Genomic DNA, 21,213 nt, shown 5'->3' with positions numbered 1-21,213 from the left:
ATTATGTTATACTTTAGCTATTGAAAAATAGCAGATCTACAAGCTCATATACGAAATTGTAGGTCTGCTATTTTAGAAAAATTGTGAAAATGTGCTTTCAAATCTCAAATATATATTCTTTCACAGCAAACGTTTTTAACTCAAATCTTTGCTTCCGGGAAGGTCCCTGGAACAACATATTTTCAGATGGGGGTCCGCAGCCAAATACATTTACAGTTTTTGGGGGTCCTTGACATGAAAAAGGTTGAGCACCACTGACATAGAAACATGGGTATTACAGAAAACTGTCATGATTTAGAAGACATTTTTGAAATGTCAGGCCTAAGTGGCCTAAAACACATTTTGGGCGGGAACCCCTTTTGGTGTTAGCATTATGTTATGCTTTAGCGATTGAAAAATAGCAGATCTACAAGCTCATAGCGCGCCACCGAGTGGCACGCTACGAGCTTGTAGGTCTGCTATTTTTGAAAAATCGAAGAACGACTGACATAGAAACATAGCTTTTTCAGAAAACTGTCAGGATGTAGAAGACATTTTTAGAATCTGATCTCAGGCCTAAATGGGTTAATATATAGTGGGGTGGGAGGCGTTACCGTCTGGCCTCAGGAGACCGTCAGACATACCCTTTCATGTTCCTCCTTCTTCCTTTCATGTTCCTCCTTCTTCCTTTTCTTCTTCTTCTTCTTGGGCTCTTCTCCCTCAACGCGACCCTTCCGCTTGTCCTTGGAGCTGAAAACCAGACACGAGCAGTGGTGTTAGTCGTCAGCAGATTTTAGTTTTAGTCGTAGTCTCTTCAATAGTTTACATTTAGTTTCAGTCACATTTTAGTCACCTGGAATGTTTTAGAGTTAAGTCTACATAGTTTCAGTCGACCAAATATCACAAGATTTTAGTCGACTAAATCAGCCGTAGATTTAGTCGACTAAAATATTGTGATATTGTATTCTGGCGGGCCTTGATGCCGTCGTAATGAGTTTTTTTTACACTCTACAGCTTGTAGATTGGCTATTTTCAGCATGCAACCAAGTGTAAAATGACTTAGTGGATCTCCTGTCCACTAGTCCCTTCCTAACATGACGAAATTGTCAGTATATTTAGTCCTAGTTTTATTCATCATAGCTTAGTTTTAATTTAGTTTAAAAACTATGACGAACCTTTTTCGTCATAGTTTTAGTCAACGAAAACAACACTGACACATTTACTTTTCGGGACCACAATGAAAATAAGCCGCCAGCTTTACTGGTGACAGTCGTGGGACAGAGCACACACTTTGCTCTCGACCGGTGGAAGGTTCTTACGTAGGAAAAGCATTAGAGATGGAAGGTTCTTATGTAGGAGAAGCATTAGAGATGGAAGGTTCTTATGTAGGAGAAGCAGTAGAGATGGAAGGTTCTTACGTAGGAGAAGCATTAGAGATGGAAGGTTCTTACGTAGGAGAAGCATTAGAGGTGGAAGGTTCTTACGTAGAGAAGCATTAGAGATGGAAGGTTCTTACGTAGGAGAAGCATTAGAGATGGAAGGTTCTTACGTAGGAGAAGCATTAGAGATGGAAGGTTCTTACGTAGGAGAAGCAGTAGAGGTGGAAGGTTCTTACGTAGGAGAAGCATTAGAGATGGAAGGTTCTTACGTAGGAGAAGCATTAGAGATGGAAGGTTCTTACGTAGGAGAAGCAGTAGAGATGGAAGGTTCTTACGTAGGAGAAGCATTAGAGATGGAAGGTTCTTACGTAGGAGAAGCATTAGAGATGGAAGGTTCTTACGTAGGAGAAGCATTAGAGATGGAAGGTTCTTACGTAGGAGAAGCATTAGAGATGGAAGGTTCTTACGTAGGAGAAGCATTAGAGATGGAAGGTTCTTACGTAGGAGAAGCATTAGAGATGGAAGGTTCTTACGTAGGAGAAGCATTAGAGATGGAAGGTTCTGACGTAGGAGAAGCATTAGAGATGGAAGGTTCTGACGTAGGAGAAGCATTAGAGATGGAAGGTTCTTACGTAGGAGAAGCATTAGAGGTGGAAGGTTCTTACGTAGGAGAAGCATTAGAGGTGGAAGGTTCTTACGTAGGAGAAGCAGTAGAGATGGAAGGTTCTTACGTAGGAGAAGCATTAGAGATGGAAGGTTCTTACGTAGGAGAAGCATTAGAGATGGAAGGTTCTAACGTAGGAGAAGCATTAGAGATGGAAGGTTCTTACGTAGGAGAAGCATTAGAGATGGAAGGTTCTGACGTAGGAGAAGCATTAGAGATGGAAGGTTCTTACGTAGGAGAAGCATTAGAGATGGAAGGTTCTTACGTAGGAGAAGCATTAGAGATGGAAGGTTCTTACGTAGGAGAAGCATTAGAGATGGAAGGTTCTTACGTAGGAGAAGCATTAGAGATGGAAGGTTCTTACGTAGGAGAAGCATTAGAGATGGAAGGTTCTTACGTAGGAGAAGCATTAGAGATGGAAGGTTCTTCTGGTTCCTCCTTCGTCCTCTTCCTCTTCCTCACAGCAAACAGTTCGTCCTCCGACTCATCCTTTATCCTTCTCGTCTTCTTCTTCTTCTCTGCAAAGTCATCGTCGTGCGATTTTTCCTTGTGCGATTTTTCCTTTGGCGCTGAACTAGAGGATAAAAATCACAGTAAAAACCCTGTGTTAATTTCAACTCATAAAGTGTTCCTCTCCCATTTACAAAAATGTTTACTTCACATCAAGTTCATTTACTATAAAGACCAGTTGATGACTTATACTGGATCTCTTGTCCACTAGTCTCTCCCTAACATTTTAGTTTTAGTTGAGGCCTTTCCTAACTCGCTCTTAATGCTGCATTTGAGATAAAAAGCAGAAAATGCACAAAAAGTTTGGTTTGAAAAGGTCAATTTATAAAAGGTTATTTAATATTTTAGAGGCCACAGGGTTTCGTGAGATATTGTTATTAGACGTTTGTTCTTTAAACAAATCCCACACGGCCGATGCATTTCAAAAGGGAACTTATTTAACCCCCCACACACATCAAATGACTGGGCTAGTAACCATTTATGGCAGAATTACCCTTCCAGACAGCACGGTAAATACTCCTAAAACACACGCTGATGACTCTGTGACCAAAGGGAAGTGCACATAATTATGGTGATTAGACAGTAGAGAGAGACCTGATAATAGCATAATTACAGCAATTAGCGCCGGGACTGCAAGCTCGAATTCCCCTGCAGAGGCTCGCTGGTTGAAGTTGGGAAATGGACCAAATTAACGCATTCTGGGCGGTAACCCCTTTTGGTGTTTAAAGCATTATGTTACACTTTAGCTATTGAAAAATAGCAGATCTACAAGTTCATAGCGCGGCACCGAGTGCCGCGCTATGAACTTGTAGGTCTGCTATTTTTGAAAAATCGTGAAAATGTGGCGCAAATCTTTGAATATATATTCTTTCAGAGCGAACGTTTTTAACTCAAATCTTAAAATCTTTGCTTTTAACTCAAATCCCTCCCTGGATCGACATATTTTCAGATGGGGGTCGGCGGCCAAATACATTTTTGGGGTTCTTGACATGAAATATTGAGAACCACTGATATAGAAACATGAGGTTTATCAGGGGATTTTTTTTTTTAAAAGACATTTTATAAATTTCGACCTCAGGCCTAAATGGGTTAAAAAAATCAACACATTACAGACACTACTGATAATAAATGACATCGCTCTGCTGTGCTCACATCAATACGTGCTTTAGAATTAGAACGCAATTCATAGTTCAACTGGGTTACTGAATCCAAATGACTGAAGCCTGATTAAGTACTTGTGGTTGCGTGTCAGTGTCGCATCATGTCTAAAATAGCCAATAATCCATCGATGTTGTGAGGTTGTACATCTGCTATTTTCCCGCGAGCCCTTGGCTTTACAAAATGTGTTCTCATGCCAAAACCTGTACCGTTTTATTGTGTTTAGAAGACAAGGCGGTCGGCGGCTGAATTGATATTTATGAATATACAGTTGGAGGCCATCGATATTGTCCTTTTCTTTTTGCTGAGGTTTGCGTGATCTGCGCAAAAGCACAGTTAACCCATTTTGGGCGGGAACCACTTTTGGTGTTTTAAACATTATGTTATAATTTAGCTATTGAAAAATAGCAGATCTACAAGCTCATAGCGCGCCACCGAGTGGCGCGCTACGAGCTTGTAGGTCTGCTATTTTTTTTAAATCGTGTAAATATTTATTTCAGAAAACTGGAGGATTTAGAAGGATTTTTTTTTAATTTTGAGGTCAGGCCTAAATGGGTCAAATGATAAGGGACAATATCGGTGGCACCCAACTGTAGGAAGGCAGTTTGTACCACTGACGTGGAGGCTTGGGGTTTGAATCTATATAGAACAATAAAAGTGATGAATCCTACAGAGTAGGATTTGAGTAACTCGTCATACCAGTTAACTCAACTATCCAGATTTAAGAAATGAATCTGCCATAAATCCAGTCCACACTCCTGGACGAATACATTAGTGAACAACATTATTCATTCCCTGAAGAAGGCCGAAAGGTCGAAACGTTGGTTTCTTTTCAATAAATATACAGCATCGTGGCTACGAGTGTGCAGCCTTTTTCTCATTTTTACTCATTTACTGCCTTAGGCCAGCACCTCACCAACACTGGTGTGTCTTATTGACTGCCTTAGGCCAGCACCTCACCAACACTGGTGTGTCTTATTTACTGCCTTAGGCCAGCACCTCACCAACACTGGTGTGTCTTATTTACTGCCTTAGGCCAGCACCTCACCAACACTGGTGTGTCTTATTTACTGCCTTAGGCCAGCACCTCACCAACACTGGTGTGTCTTATTTACTGCCTTAGGCCAGCACCTCACCAACACTGGTGTGTCTTATTTACTGCCTTAGGCCAGCACCTCACCAACACTGGTGTGTCTTATTTACTGCCTTAGGCCAGCACCTCACCAACACTGGTGTGTCTTATTTACTGCCTTAGGCCAGCACCTCACCAACACTGGTGTGTCTTATTTACTGCCTTAGGCCAGCACCTCACCAACACTGGTGTGTTATTTACTGCCTTAGGCCTGCACCTCACCAACACTGGTGTGTCTTATTTACTGCCTTAGGCCAGCACCTCACCAACACTGGTGAGTCTTATTTACTGCCTTAGGCCAGCACCTCGCCAACACTGGTGTGTCTTATTGACTGCCTTAGGCCAGCACCTCACCAACACTGGTGTGTCTTATTTACTGCCTTAGGCTGCAGCACCTCACCAACACTGGTGTGTCTTATTTACTGCCTTAGGCCAGCACCTCACCAACACTGGTGTGTCTTATTTACTGCCTTAGGCCAGCACCTCACCAACACTGGTGAGTCTTATTTACTGCCTTAGGCCAGCACCTCACCAACACTGGTGTGTCTTATTGACTGCCTTAGGCCAGCACCTCACCAATACTGGTGAGTCTTATTTACTGCCTTAGGCCAGCACCTCACCAACACTGGTGAGTCTTATTTACTGCCTTAGGCCAGCACCTCACCAATACTGGTGAGTCTTATTTACTGCCTTAGGCCAGCACCTCACCAACACTGGTGTGTCTTATTTACTGCCTTAGGCCAGCACCTCACCAATACTGGTGAGTCTTATTGACTGCCTTAGGCCAGCACCTCACCAACACTGGTGTGTCTTATTTACTGCCTTAGGCCAGCACCTCACCAACACTGGTGAGTCTTATTTACTGCCTTAGGCCAGCACCTCACCAACACTGGTGAGTCTTATTTACTGCCTTAGGCCAGCACCTCACCAACACTGGTGTGTCTTATTGACTGCCTTAGGCCAGCACCTCACCAACACTGGTGAGTCTTATTTACTGCCTTAGGCCAGCACCTCACCAACACTGGTGTGTCTTATTTACTGCCTTAGGCCAGCACCTCACCAACACTGGTGAGTCTTATTTACTGCCTTAGGCCAGCACCTCACCAATACTGGTGAGTCTTATTTACTGCCTTAGGCCAGCACCTCACCAACACTGGTGTGTCTTATTTACTGCCTTAGGCCAGCACCTCACCAACACTGGTGAGTCTTATTTACTGCCTTAGGCCAGCACCTCACCAATACTGGTGAGTCTTATTTACTGCCTTAGGCCAGCACCTCACCAATACTGGTGAGTCTTATTTACTGCCTTAGGCCAGCACCTCACCAACACTGGTGAGTCTTATTTACTGCCTTAGGCCAGCACCTCACCAACACTGGTGTGTCTTATTGACTGCCTTAGGCCAGCACCTCACCAATACTGGTGAGTCTTATTTACTGCCTTAGGCCAGCACCTCACCAACACTGGTGAGTCTTATTTACTGCCTTAGGCCAGCACCTCACCAATACTGGTGAGTCTTATTTACTGCCTTAGGCCAGCACCTCACCAACACTGGTGTGTCTTATTTACTGCCTTAGGCCAGCACCTTACCAACACTGGTGTGTCTTATTTACTGCCTTAGGCCAGCACCTCACCAACACTGGTGTGCGCCCTTTCCTGTTTTGTCAACATTATACCCCTCTCATGAAAAAGGAGACTGACTTTTATTAGTTTTGTTTCTGTGCAAAAGTGTGTGTGTGTAAAAGTGAGTGCATTGCCATAAAATAATTCTGTGTGTGTGTGTGTGTGTGTGTGTTGGGGGGGGGGGGGGGGGGGGGGGCTCTGTCTCATCACGGATCTACACTCTACAGGCGTTTGAGAGACTTCAACCGTTCCTCTATAAATCTGTGCTACACAATTATAGAACTACATTGTATTACTCGTCTCTTACCCTACATTTTGGCACAAACTATAAGATTCACAAACCATTGACTGAGCTTCAAGAGGGCAGAAATGAAATAGGAGGCTGTGCGGGGGACAGAGACGGCCATATATTTCTTGGCGTGACGCACCACTGAGCAGAAACCCATAGAAAAGCTATACGGTCAGTAATTGAGGGGGTGACTTGGCTGCATCGAGTGGCATTTACGCGCTGTGGCTCTAACCCATTTAGGGCGGGAATCCCTTTTGGTGTTTTAAACATTATGTTATGTTATAATTTAGCTATTGAAAAATAGCAGATCTACAAGCTCATAGCGCGCCACCGAGTGGCGCGCTACGAGCTTGTAGGTCTGCTATTTGTAGGTCTGCTATTTTTGAAAAATCGTGAAAATGTGGCACAAATCTTTGAATATATATTTTTTCAGAGTGAACGTTAACTCAAATCTTTGCTTCTGGGGGGTCCCTGGAACAACATATTTTAAGATGGGGGTCGGCGGCCCATTACATATTTTTTGGGGGGTCCTTGACATGAAACTGTTTGAGAACCACACATAGAAACATAGGTTTTTCAGAAAACTGTCAGGATTTAGAAGGTATAATTTATAGAATCGAGCTCAGGTCTTAATGGGCTAATAGCCTCTTGTTTTGTTGCCAAAAGTCTAGCTGTGTTTGGTCTCAGAGAGGTTTCAACCCGACGGAAAAGCACTCACCTGGAACCATTACCACCCGAGTCTTTCACAGGCGGAGAGAGAGAAAACCCCTAGAGGGAAAACATCAAAGGCGACTGGACTTTAAGAAAATTAGTTTCTCCACCTTTTAAAATGTCATTTCAGGTATTGAAGCAGCCCCTAAGTCTATGTCTGGGAAATCATCCATTAATCCATCGAGACCCGAGGACGATTCTAAACAAATGTCTTCTGAAATCCTGACAGTTGAAAAATGTTCAGGCATGTTTCTGTGTCAGTTCTCAAAAGGAAAAAGAAACATAGCTTTTTCAGAAAACAGTCAGGATGTAGAAGACATTTTTAGAATCTGATCTCAGGTCAAAATGGCTTAATTGACTCTCCATCACACAACGTGTCGGCCGGGCGCCAAAAATAGATCTATACAGGATCACGATCAACCCATTTTGACCCGAGACCAGATTCTAAAAATGTCTGTTTGAAAATGACAGTTTAAAATTTCAGACACATTTTTCTGAAAAAGCTATGTTTCTATGTCAGTCGTCCTTCGATTTAAAAAAAAAATAGCAGACCTACAAGCTCGTAGCGCGCCACTCGGTGGCGTACTATGAGCTTGTAGATCTGCTATTTTTCAATAGCTAAAGCATAACATAATGCTAACACTAAAAGGGGTTCCCACCCAAAATGGGTTAAGTATAAATCAGCGGCCAGGCACGCTGTGTGCCCCAACGTTAACACACTTTTTTTTAATATCTATATATATATATATATATATATATATATTCTTTTTTTTTTTTTATCCATATTTCGAAAATTCTTCTAATCTGGTGTGCAGGTGATGACATTCACATGACATGCACAATAGATGGACAATTAAAATGTCTCTCTTTTTTGTAATAATGGGCTTTGGTTGGCAACGAGGGGGGTCGGCGGCCAATTACATACATATTTGGGGGTCCTTGATGAAAATGTGAACCGCTGACATAGAAAACATGAGTTTTTTTCAGAAAACTGTCAGGATTTGTAGAATCGTCCTCAGGCCTAAACAAAATATGGTCATTCTGTTGCTCAGGCTAATTAATTCAATGGGTGTTGTTGCACTGAAGAGGGCACCGTTTGTGTTGATACACCATCATGGATTCAGTCCATGTGTCGCCCTGGCTGGGCCGTCTGTCAGCCTACAGGTGTTTATTCATCTCGTCTACTCTCATCAATTACGTGCAGCCAATGACGGATCATTCCACTAGCCCATTTACCCTGGGCAAGACGTATACGCTGTAAAGACATCATTTGTTTGGGCGGGATTTTAGCGGAAGTGTCACCCAAGGAAATTACGTTGATGCTTTACAAATCAGTTTACATTTCTCCGCGAATGAAACAAGTGTTGTGATTGGTCGGGAAAATATCGTATCCGGGGGAAATGCATCCGACGGATGTTCCGGAGGATACATCCGTCGATAGCTTCTCTACCTTACGTTGTGACCAGGGTTTACTTTATGCTTCTCTGCCTTACGTTGTGACCAGGCTTTACTTTATGCTTCTCTGCCTTACGTTGTGACCAGGCTTTACTTTATGCTTCTCTGCCTTACGTTGTGACCAGGCTTTTCTTTATGCTTCTCTGCCTTACGTTGTGACCAGGCTTTACTTTATGCTTCTCTGCCTTACGTTGTGACCAGGCTTTTCTTTATGCTTCTCTGCCTTACGTTGTGACCAGGCTTTACTTTATGCTTCTCTGCCTTACGTTGTGACCAGGCTTTACTTTATGCTTCTCTGCCTTACGTTGTGACCAGGCTTTACTTTATGCTTCTCTGCCTTACGTTGTGACCAGGCTTTACTTTATGCTTCTCTGCCTTACGTTGTGACCAGGCTTTTCTTTATGCTTCTCTGCCTTACGTTGTGACCAGGCTTTACTTTATGCTTCTCTGCCTTACGTTGTGACCAGGCTTTTCTTTATGCTTCTCTGCCTTACGTTGTGACCAGGCTTTTCTTTATGCTTCTCTGCCTTACGTTGTGACCAGGCTTTTCTTTATGCTTCTCTGCCTTACGTTGTGACCAGGCTTTACTTTATGCTTCTCTGCCTTACGTTGTGACCAGGCTTTTCTTTATGCTTCTCTGCCTTACGTTGTGACCAGGCTTTTCTTTATGCTTCTCTGCCTTACGTTGTGACCAGGCTTTACTTTATGCTTCTCTGCCTTACGTTGTGACCAGGCTTTACTTTATGCTTCTCTGCCTTACGTTGTGACCAGGCTTTACTTTATGCTTCTCTGCCTTACGTTGTGACCAGGCTTTACTTTATGCTTCTCTGCCTTACGTTGTGACCAGGCTTTACTTTATGCTTCTCTGCCTTACGTTGTGACCAGGCTTTACTTTATGCTTCTCTGCCTTACGTTGTGACCAGGCTTTACTTTATGCTTCTCTGCCTTACGTTGTGACCAGGGTTTACTTTATGCTTCTCTGCTTTACATTGTGACCAGGCTTTACGTTATGCTTCTCTGCCTTACGTTGTGACCAGGCTTTTCTTTATGCTTCTCTGCCTTACGTTGTGACCAGGGTTTACTTTATGCTTCTCTGCCTTACGTTGTGACCAGGCTTTACTTTATGCTTCTCTGCTTTACGTTGTGACCAGGCTTGACTTTATGCTTCTCTGCCATACGTTGTGACCAGGCTTTACTTCTAGCTTCTCTGCCTTACGTTGTGACCAGGGTTTACTTCTAGCTTCTCTGCCTTACGTTGTGACCAGGCTTTACTTCTAGCTTCTCTGCCTTACGTTGTGACCAGGGTTTACTTCTAGCTTCTCTGCCTTACGTTGTGACCAGGGTTTACTTCTAGCTTCTCTGCCTTACGTTGTGACCAGGCTTTACTTCTAGCTTCTCTGCCTTACGTTGTGACCAGGGTTTACTTCTAGCTTCTCTGCCTTACGTTGTGACCAGGGTTTACTTTATGCTTCTCTGCCTTACGTTGTGACCAGGCTTTACTTTATGCTTCTCTGCCTTACGTTGTGACCAGGCTTTACTTTATGCTTCTCTGCCTTACGTTGTGACCAGGCTTTACTTTATGCTTCTCTGCCTTACGTTGTGACCAGGCTTTACTTTATGCTTCTCTGCCTTACGTTGTGACCAGGCTTTACTTTATGCTTCTCTGCCTTACGTTGTGACCAGGCTTTACTTTATGCTTCTCTGCCTTACGTTGTGACCAGGCTTTACTTTATGCTTCTCTGCCTTACGTTGTGACCAGGCTTTACTTTATGCTTCTCTGCCTTACGTTGTGACCAGGCTTTACTTTATGCTTCTCTGTCTTACGTTGTGACCAGGCTTTACTTTATGCTTCTCTGTCTTACGTTGTGACCAGGCTTTACTTTATGCTTCTCTGCCTTACGTTGTGACCAGGCTTTACTTTATGCTTCTCTGCCTTACGTTGTGACCAGGCTTTACTTTATGCTTCTCTGCCTTACGTTGGGACCAGGCTTTACTTTATGCTTCTCTGTCTTACGTTGTGACCAGGCTTTACTTTATGCTTCTCTGCCTTACGTTGTGACCAGGCTTTACTTTATGCTTCTCTGCCTTACGTTGTGACCAGGCTTTACTTTATGCTTCTCTGCCTTACGTTGTGACCAGGCTTTACTTTATGCTTCTCTGCCTTACGTTGTGACCAGGCTTTACTTTATGCTTCTCTGCCTTACGTTGTGACCAGGCTTTACTTTATGCTTCTCTGCCTTACGTTGGGACCAGGCTTTACTTTATGCTTCTCTGTCTTACGTTGTGACCAGGCTTTACTTTATGCTTCTCTGCCTTACGTTGTGACCAGGCTTTACTTTATGCTTCTCTGCCTTACGTTGTGACCAGGCTTTTCTTTTAGCTTCTCTGCCTTACGTTGTGACCAGGCTTTACTTTTAGCTTCTCTGCCTTACGTTGTGACCAGGCTTTTCTTTTAGCTTCTCTGCCTTACGTTGTGACCAGGCTTTTCTTTTAGCTTCTCTGTCTTACGTTGTGACCAGGCTTTTCTTTTAGCTTCTCTGTCTTACGTTGTGACCAGGCTTTACTTTATGCTTCTCTGCCTTACGTTGTGACCAGGCTTTACTTTATGCTTCTCTGCCTTACGTTGTGACCAGGCTTTTCTTTTAGCTTCTCTGTCTTACGTTGTGACCAGGCTTTTCTTTTCGCAGATAAGTAAGCCTGGGACCGAGGCTAATTTTATTTTGACCCCGAGATCAGATTCTACAAAAATGTCTTCTAAATCATGACAGTTTTCTGAAAAACTATATGTTTCTATGTTGGTCGTTCTCAAACATGTCCATGTCAAGGACCCCCAATCTGAAAATATGTCGTTCCTCCCCAGAGGCAAAGATATGAGTTAAAAAACGTTCGCTGTGATTAAGAATATGTATTCAATGATTTGCGCCACATTTTCACGATTTTTCAAAAACAAATAGCAGATCTACACGCTATGAGCTTCTAGATCTGCTATTTTTCAATAGCTAAAGTATAACAATGCTTAAAACACCAAAAGGTGTTCCCGCCCAGAATGGGCTAGGCGCGTTCATTTGTCCGCTCACATATGCACGGCAATAATGAACGCATTGCCGATCAAGGGGTGCGTTTAATTTATTCATGTGAAGATGGAGTGTCCACTACACTCAGCGTAATGAATGCATGCACCCACTGCCACGGTGCCACCTACCCACTTACAGTCAGCCGGCGTAGCCTTGTCTCACAAAACAAACACACCCACTCTCTGCCACGGTGCCACCTACCCACTTACAGTCAGCCGGCGTAGCCTCGTCTCACAAAACAAACACACCCACTGCCACGGTGCCACCTACCCACTTACAGTCAGCCGGCGTAGCCTCGTCTCACAAAACAAACACACCCACTGCCACGGTGCCACCTACCCACTTACAGTCAGCCGGCGTAGCCTTGTCTCACAAAACAAACACACCCACTGCCACGGTGCCACCTACCCACTTACAGTCAGCCGGCGTAGCCTTGTCTCACAAAACAAACACACCCACTCTCTGCCACGGTGCCACCTACCCACTTACAGTCAGCCGGCGTAGCCTCGTCTCACAAAACAAACACACCCACTGCCACGGTGCCACCTACCCACTTACAGTCAGCCGGCGTAGCCTCGTCTCACAAAACAAACACACCCACTGCCACGGTGCCACCTACCCACTTACAGTCAGCCGGCGTAGCCTTGTCTCACAAAACAAACACACCCACTGCCACGGTGCCACCTACCCACTTACAGTCAGCCGGCGTAGCCTTGTCTCACTAAACAAACACACCCACACACTGCCACGGTGCCACCTACCCACTTACAGTCAGCCGGCCTAGCCTCGTCTCACAAAACAAACACACCCACACACTGCCACGGTGCCACCTACCCACTTACAGTCAGCCGGCCTAGCCTCGTCTCACTAAACAAACACACCCACACACTGCCACGGTGCCACCTACCCACTTACAGTCAGCCGGCGTAGCCTTGTCTCACAAAACAAACACACCCACACACCTTGGTATTATACTGCTATACTTGTGAGGACAGCAATGTTTTAGGATGGATATCTTTGGTAATGAATGCCATGCAGCGTTTGTTTTCGTCGACTTTAAAACTAAGACGAAAAATGTTTTCCGTCGACTACCTTTTTTCACTGCTCATAGCGCGCCACCGAGTGGCGCACTACGAACTTGTAGGTGTGCTATTTTTGAAAAATCGAAGATCTACAAGCTCATAGCGCGCCACCGAGTGGCGCTCTACGAGCTTGTAGGTCTGCTATTTTTGAAAAATCGAAGAACGACTGACATAGAAACATAGCTTTTTCAGAAAACTGTCAGGATGTAGAAGACATTTTTAGAATCTGATCTCAGGTCAAAATGGCTTAAACAACATGAAAGGAAAGGCTGCCGGTTGATGTATATGCATGAGTGGGTATGTATAATTAATATAACGTACATATATACTACTGTACTCGCTCATGCATTAACCCATTTAGACCCGACGTCGAAATTAAAAAAATGTATTTTCTGAAAAAAACATGTTTCTATGTCAGTTGTTCTCAAACATATTCATGTCAAGGACCCCCAAATATATATGACATTAGCCGCCGACCACCATCTGAAAATGTGTTGTTCCAGGGACCCTCTCAGTAGCAAAGATTTGAGTTAAAAACTCGCTCTGAAATAATATGTATTCAAAGATTTCAGGCACATTTTCACGATTTTTCAAAAATAGCAGACCTACAAGGCAAGCTGACCAACTCGGTGGCGCGCTATGGGCTTGTAGATGTTATTTTTCAATAGCTAAATTATAACACATAAAACACCAAAAGGGGTTCTCGCCCAAAATGGGTTAATGACATGCATGGCAGTTTTTTATGTGGTGCAGTCAGCCGAGCGGAATGCTTCACGGTAATGACGACATACGGGCGACAGCTGAATCCGATGGCCCTTGACGTGTTCCAATCACAGAGCCGTGATTAATACATTCTGGGCGGGAACCCACTTTGTGTTTTAAGCATTTAGGTTATGCTTTAGCTGTTGAAAAATAGCAGACCTACAAGCTCATAGCGCGGCACCGAGTGCCGCGCTACGAGCTTGTAGGTCTGCTATTTTTGAAAAATCGTGAAAATGTGGCGCAAGTCATATATATTACTTCAGAGCAAACGTGGGGGGGGGGGGGGGGTCCCTGGAACAAAGTGCCTGGTAAAGTGTCTTGAGACAACTTGTTGTGATTTGACACTGGTCAGATGGGGGTCGGCAGCCAATTACACATAATTACACATGGGGGTCCTTGTCGACATGAAAAAGGTTGAGCACCACTGACATCAGAAACAAAGGTTTTAGAAGACATTTTGTAGAATGGGCCTCAGTCAAAAGTGGGTTAAGTGTCATCTTGCATGTGTCGGACCCAGACGGGTAGTACCTAGTAACACGTTACAACACCAGCGGTTGGTTCCCAACCCGTGCCGGCCCAGCACTGAGGCTGATATTTGTAACTGCATCAACAAATATCACCCTCTCTCCCCCCCCCCCCCCCCCCCCCCCAGCACGGGCTGTAATGGAAATTCTAGAATGCCAAATACATTGCCAAATATATGCATTAGTGTATTTCTCTGCCTTCCATTAAGTCCCTTTGCTCACCAATGTGCTCAGTCTAATTCAACTGTAGCTGTCAATCTAACAGCTGACTTGACTCCTCCACGCTGTCAGCAAAGGTATACTTATGTGTGTGTCGCCCTTATGTTTAGCGCAGATCCTTATATGGACATTCAGTATAGCATCTCCGTTAAAGGACCACTTCACCACTTTTCAACATCTCTTCATATAATTGGTCCTCACTAATGTTCATGATAAAACACCACTTTTTTTCCTACTTAGTCTGTGTCTCATAGGAGGGCTTTGGGCAGTTCGGACACCCGTCCACCAGTGACATCATCATTAGGCAGATTTGTTTTAAACAAGATTTGTTTTAAAATATATTTAGATTGTTATTATCGTGAGAACGATGGCTTCAACTTTTGCATTGCAACTTTTCAGGAAAAGAAAGCCTGCCGTTTCTATTAGCTTGGATTCACCATCGATGATGTCACTGGTGGACGGGTTTCTGAACTGCCCACAGCCCTCCTATGAGACACAGACTATAGGAAAAAATGGTGGTATTTTATCATGAACATTAGTTAGGACCAATTATAGGAAGAGAAGTTGAAAAGTGGTCCATTAAGACAAGACTAAAAGGACTGTCTGAGGAATAGGGTTGGGGAGGCTTGCGCCCGGAGGGGCTGCTGGAACAGGCAAGGAGGCCTGTTCCTCACTCTCTGTATGTTGTAACTCTGCTGAATCTTCTTAATAAATTCTCAATACTTTGTCACTCCATCTTTGGAAGATTATTTAATCTACAACAGGGCCAATGGTTTCATATGTGGGAAATGTTTAAAGTGGGAAATTTGCTATATAGTCTTTTTTATTGGCCTAAAATTGTCTATAATACATACATTCATGAATCCACTTGCTGACCCGCTGTTAGTATTGGGCATTTCTTTATAGGGGTTTCTTGTGACCCTACCGCCTACCATTAACATCCTATGGTAGGCAAAAATGTCAAATTTTCCTTTTGCTTTAAAAGGACAACTTTAGGTTGTTATGAGAGAAAGTAAAAGATGAGTGTTAATTTTTTTTCATTTGCTGCTTTCTTTCGTTTTAGGGATTTTAGCTGTTTTTGACAGGGGGGGCGGGGGCAGTCGAGCATGGGGCTAAATATGTATTTCTTTACAAAATGTTATAGCGATTACTTTTTTAATTCTTTACTATAGTCCTACTAGACCCCAAGAAATTACATCTGGCCACAATAGATCACAGGATCTATACTGAATGTGAAGGTAGCCTACTGGGGGAAGCACGTGTTGTAGGCTCAATATGCCAGTTTGACACATTCAATATATCCTGTGATCTTCTGTGGCCAGATGTAATTTCCTGAGGTCTAGTAAGACTATAGTAAAGAATAAAAAATGCTCGAATGCCCCCGCCCCCCTGTAAAAAACAGCTAAAATCCCTAAAACGAAAGAAAGCAGCAAATATATACTCACCTTTTACTTTCTCTCAGAACAACCTAAAACATGAACCTTGGTTGAAAAAAACTAAAGTTGTCCTTTAAGTAGCATGTGACATGTCAAACTAGGGGGTTTTCATGATTCTGAATCCATTCCAAGCATTAGTTTTGCACAAAATACACTCCTTGGGCTAAAAGCAGCCATAGCAATTAACTTGCCCAAATCTGCCCAAAATGTGCTGACCTCATCACATTTGTCATGATGTCTATGGCCGATTTTAGCCCAAGGAGTGTTTTTTGTGCAAAACTAATGCTTGGAATGGATTCAGAATCATGAAAACCCCCTAGTTTGACATGTCACATGCTACTTAAAGCAAAAGGAAAGTTTGACATTTTACATTTTTGCCTGCCATAGGATGTTAATGGTAGGGTCACAAGAAACCCCTATAAAACAAATTGCCCAATACTTTCAGCCGGGCAGCAAGTGGATTCACGAATGTATGTATGTAGACAATATTTTAGGCCAATAAAAAAGACTATATACCAAATGTCCCAGCCGTCAACCTCGACTGCCGGACTATGTGCACTGGGCAGGGACTTTACCACTGAGAGGGATTGTGGTGTAATAGAGCGTCGCAGTCCCGCCCCTTTCATGACGACGCCTGGCCCAGGAAATGATTCCAAATGCATTTTTCCCATAGACATTTCTATTAGTATTTATTTAAAGACGGTTACGCCGCGGACAAAGCCAACTCGAGTCGTGACAACTCATGACAACAAACACAATAAGAAGAAAAACACAAAAATTGTTGTAACCTGCCGTTTTGTTCTTCTTTACAATTATTTGTTCAGCCCAAAAAATTGTGTTTGTTGTCATGAGTTGTCACGACTCAAGTTGGCTTTGTCCGCGGCGTAAACGTCTTTAAATAAATACTTTTTGAAATGTCTATGAGGAAAATAAACGGAGAATCATTTCCTGGGCCCTGGTAGGGGGCGGGACTGCAACGCTATATATAGCATTAATATTCCATCTTTTAACCCATTTAGACCTGAGGACGATTCTACAAATGTCTTCTAAATCCTGACAGTTTTCAGAAAAAAACCCTATGTTTCTATATCAGTGGTTCTCAAACATTTCCATGTCAAGGACCCTCCAAAAAATCTGTATTTGGCCACCGACCCCCATCTGAAAATATTATTGTTTGTTATTCCAGGAACTCCTCAGAAGCAAAGATTTGAGTTAAAAAACGTTCGCTCTGAAATAATATATATTCAAAGATTTACGCCACATTTTCAGGATTTCAAAAAAAATAGCAAGATCTACAAGCTCGTAGCGCACCACTCGGTGAGCTTGTAGATCTGCTATGTTTCAATAGATAAAGCATAGCATAATGCTTAAAACACCAAAAAGGTGTTCCCGTATAGATTTACAATACTCAAGTAGTCTTTTCACTGGATCCTTTTTTTTTTTACCCTCCAATTTGGATGAGTACTTCTACTCGAGTCATTTTGAGGACATGAACCTTTGTGGCTTTATTTCCCTCCTCCTCACAGTCATGTACATACTACACACACCTTGACAGCATCGCCACCATTTCCCTCCACACAGTGTCATGTACAATACTACACACACCTCTTGACAGCATCGCCACCATTTTCCTCCTCACAGTCATGTACATACTACACACACCTTGACAGCATCGCCACCATTTCCCTCCACACAGTGTCATGTACAATACTACACACACCTCTTGACAGCATCGCCACCATTTTCCTCCTCACAGTCATGTACATACTACACACACCTTGACAGCATCGCCACCATTTCCCTCCACACAGTGTCATGTACAATACTACACACACCTCTTGACAGCATCGCCACCATGTTCCTCCTCACAGTCATGTACATACTACACACACCTCTTGACAGCATCGCCACCATTTCCCTCCTCACAGTCATGTACAATACTACACACACCTCTTGACAGCATCGCCACCATTTCCCTCCTCACAGTCATGTACATACTACACACACCTCTTGACAGCATCACCACCATTTTCCTCCTCACAGTCATGTACATACTACACACACCTCTTGACAGCATCGCCACCATTTCCCTCCTCACAGTCATGTACATACTACACACACCTCTTGACAGCATCTCCACCATTTTCCTCCTCACACAGTCATGTACATACTACACACACCTCTTGACAGCATCGCCACCATTTCCCTCCTCACAGTCATGTACATACTACACACACACCTCTTGACAGCATCGCCACCATTTCCCTCCTCACAGTCATGTACATACTACACACCTCTTGACAGCATCGCCACCATTTTCCTCCTCACAGTCATGTACATACACACACCTCTTGACAGCATCGCCACCATTTTCCTCCACATTCATGTACAATACTACACACACCTCTTGACAGCATCACCACCATTTTCCTCCTCACACAGTCATTGCGAATGCAATGAGCACTAATTATGAGACCTAGCAGAACATGTCTGTCTGTCTGTCTGTCTGTCTGTCTGTGTGTGTGTGTGTGTGTCTGTCTGTCACGCTGTAACACCACCCACCCGCCACCAGAGGGCGCAGCTGTATCACACACAACACACACACACACACACACACACACCCCCAAAAAACTTAACTTAAAAAAAATAAAACTTTAAAGAAAAAACACACACAGACACAGACAAAAAAGAACAAAAAAAAAAAAAACTTAAACAAACTTAAAAAATAAAATAATAATAATAAGAAAATAAATTTAAAAAAACACCTTAAAAAAGTACGTAATTTATTCTAATTGTTATTGCAATTTACGAGCTGCGTTCGCTTCCCGCGTTTGCGCGTCTTACTTGTGTACATACTACACACACACCTTGACAGCATCACCACCATTTTCCTCCTCACAGTCATGTACATACTACACACACCTCTTGACAGCATCGCCACCATGTTCCTCCTCACAGTCATGTACATACTACACACACCTCTTGACAGCATCGCCACCATTTTCCTCCTCACAGTCATGTACATACAGTACTACACATACCTCTTTTCCTCCGGCACCATCTTCTTCTCGTCATCACCCATCTTCCGTTTGGAGGACTTGCTCTTGTCTCCCATTGCTCACTTGTATACCTGTCTTGAACAAAAGTGCCAAGCAAACAAATTAGTTCCTTGAGATTTACGTTTACGGGATCTATACTGAATGTGTCAAACGGACATATTGAGCCTATGACACACAGGGCTCCATTTTCGTCACCGCTAAACCCCTTATCCCTAAACTTCTTAGCCTTTTTTTTTTTTGTACTATTTTGCAATAACATTTTTGAATAGTTAAAATGGCCAGTCTACAAGCTCACAACGTGTCAATGTAGATTGGCTAGTTGAACTATTCAAAAATGTTTTTTAAAATAGTAAAAAAAAAGGCAAAAAAAATACGTATTTAGCCCCATGCTCGAATGCCCCCGCCCCCCTGTCAAAAACAGCTAAAATCCCTGCAATGAAATAAAGCAGCAAATTAAAAAAAATAACACTCATCTTTTACCTTCTCTAAGTTCTCTAATAACAACCTAAAACATGAACCTTGGTTGAAAAAAACTAAAGTTGTCCTTTTATAATGACGGCTAGTACAAACCTGTGCATGGGTGGATACTAGCTCTGGTCCAAAGTTCTAATGCAGCTAAATGCAACGCATTAGTGCTATGGATCAGAGCTAGGTGGATACCTATAGTCATTTTGGGCAGATAAAACAACACGTTTAAGGGTAGATGTAGACCCATAAAGTTGGTATTGGTAGTTCTCATAATGACTTGTGACCGTGCATGTTCAAAAACAAGTGGTAATGGAGTAGTCAGCTGTGGTGTGGAGGTAGGGAACTGTGATGGATATTGTGCATTTGTTTGTTTAACTGTATGTAATGTTTTTTTTTTTTAATTGTTATTTTTTTTTAATTTGTTCTGTAATTATGGACATTTCTTCATTGGGATGTGGGGGGGAAATATATGTCAATAATTATTTTGAAATTACTATGTTACTATGTACTATGACAATTCAATAAACAAAACAAAAAAGCATGTTTACATTATCTATACTGCCATTTCTAAAAGCATGCATTTATTATATTTTAACATTTTTGGAATGAAATCCCCATCATGTAACATTGGAGGTGTCTACTATGTTTACGTGGCCCATGGCTGCACTTTTACTCAACCTGGATTTGATTCAATGATTTATCCCAAAAACGAGTGTTGATTTTTGGTAAATATAGGGTCTAACGTAACGCGGTGCGTCTGTGTTCATCATGGCTGCAGCGTCGGTCCACATTATTTTGTATGCATAGTTTTAAGTACAATTGTGCTATAAAGTTTGCTTACCAAATATGAGTTGAGAAATGTCACTGGTCTTTTCCTCAGCAGTGTGTGTGTAGAGTAGAGTGTGTTTGGAACACAGAGAGAAGTGATGCTGCTGGTTGTCAATTCAACTGATTGACTGGCAATTTTGTCAGTTGCCAGGTTTTTACCCAGAGCCATAGAGTAGACAGGGTTGCATCATGGGGCCATGCAGTCCAATGGCGGCTCTTCTACACATGATAGACTTTCTAATGGCGAATTACGGAATGCATTGGAGTCTATTTAAGCTTTGCACAGTGACAAACGAGTTACATGAACCGCGTCAATCATTGAGGCTCCATGTCGTAACTCTGTCTTACTCTATGGCTCTGGATTTTCCACAGTACACTGTACGCAACGTATGGGTTGCCAAGTCAAATAAAACAAGTATTTGTGTCGTTTTCTCAACATTTTGATGTTGGAGACAGTACTGTATGTCCTGGTCCAGATTTATATGTCCTGGTCCCCATAGTGTAGGCTACATTTCAAAACATTTTGAAAGGTACGTATAGTAGCTGCAAAATTGGGATGAAGTTTGAAACTTTAAACTTTAGTTCATGGTCATGACCACAGACCACTGCACAAAACTTTGGCCCTATAGTTTTTTTGTTTTGTTTTGGGGGTGATCTTATTGTGGGATCCATCCCTTGTGCCTCATGTCATTGGACAGTAAAATAAGCAATATGTTCTCATTAGTCTGAAACTAAAACTGATCGCAGCCAGCACATTAAAAGTATAATTAATTATGATGGAATTATCATTACTTGTCAAATGTTCCTTTTGAAGGACCAATGGCACTTATTGGCCCCCACATAAGCCCTTATTTGCCCCCACA

The 21,213-nt window shown here is 42.8% G+C and overlaps 1 protein-coding gene across 2 annotated transcripts in view; it reads right to left on the bottom strand.

Annotated features, from left to right (window-relative positions):
- The window catches only part of LOC306923821 (DNA topoisomerase I, mitochondrial), a 90,970-nt gene extending 70,504 nt beyond the window's left edge, over nucleotides 1-20,466 (bottom strand). The window contains exons 1-4 of one of the 2 annotated variants that reach the window (XM_079502143.1): nucleotides 20,364-20,466; nucleotides 19,037-19,125; nucleotides 2,420-2,596; nucleotides 624-729 (exon numbers count right to left, since the gene is read on the bottom strand). In XM_079502143.1, the coding sequence (XP_079358269.1) occupies nucleotides 624-729; nucleotides 2,420-2,596; nucleotides 19,037-19,110 (357 nt within the window). In that variant the 5' untranslated portion in view covers nucleotides 19,111-19,125; nucleotides 20,364-20,466. Of the gene's footprint in view, nucleotides 1-623; nucleotides 730-2,419; nucleotides 2,597-19,036; nucleotides 19,130-20,363 lie in introns of both variants that reach the window. The other variant, XM_079502144.1, reaches the window with a different exon arrangement.
- Between the last annotated feature and the right edge of the window lie 747 nt (nucleotides 20,467-21,213).

The sequence above is a fragment of the Electrona antarctica genome (assembly GCF_951216825.1).
Source record: "Electrona antarctica genome assembly, chromosome: 5".
Classification (NCBI taxonomy): domain Eukaryota; kingdom Metazoa; phylum Chordata; class Actinopteri; order Myctophiformes; family Myctophidae; genus Electrona; species Electrona antarctica.
This window is presented reverse-complemented; position numbering and strand designations above follow the sequence as displayed.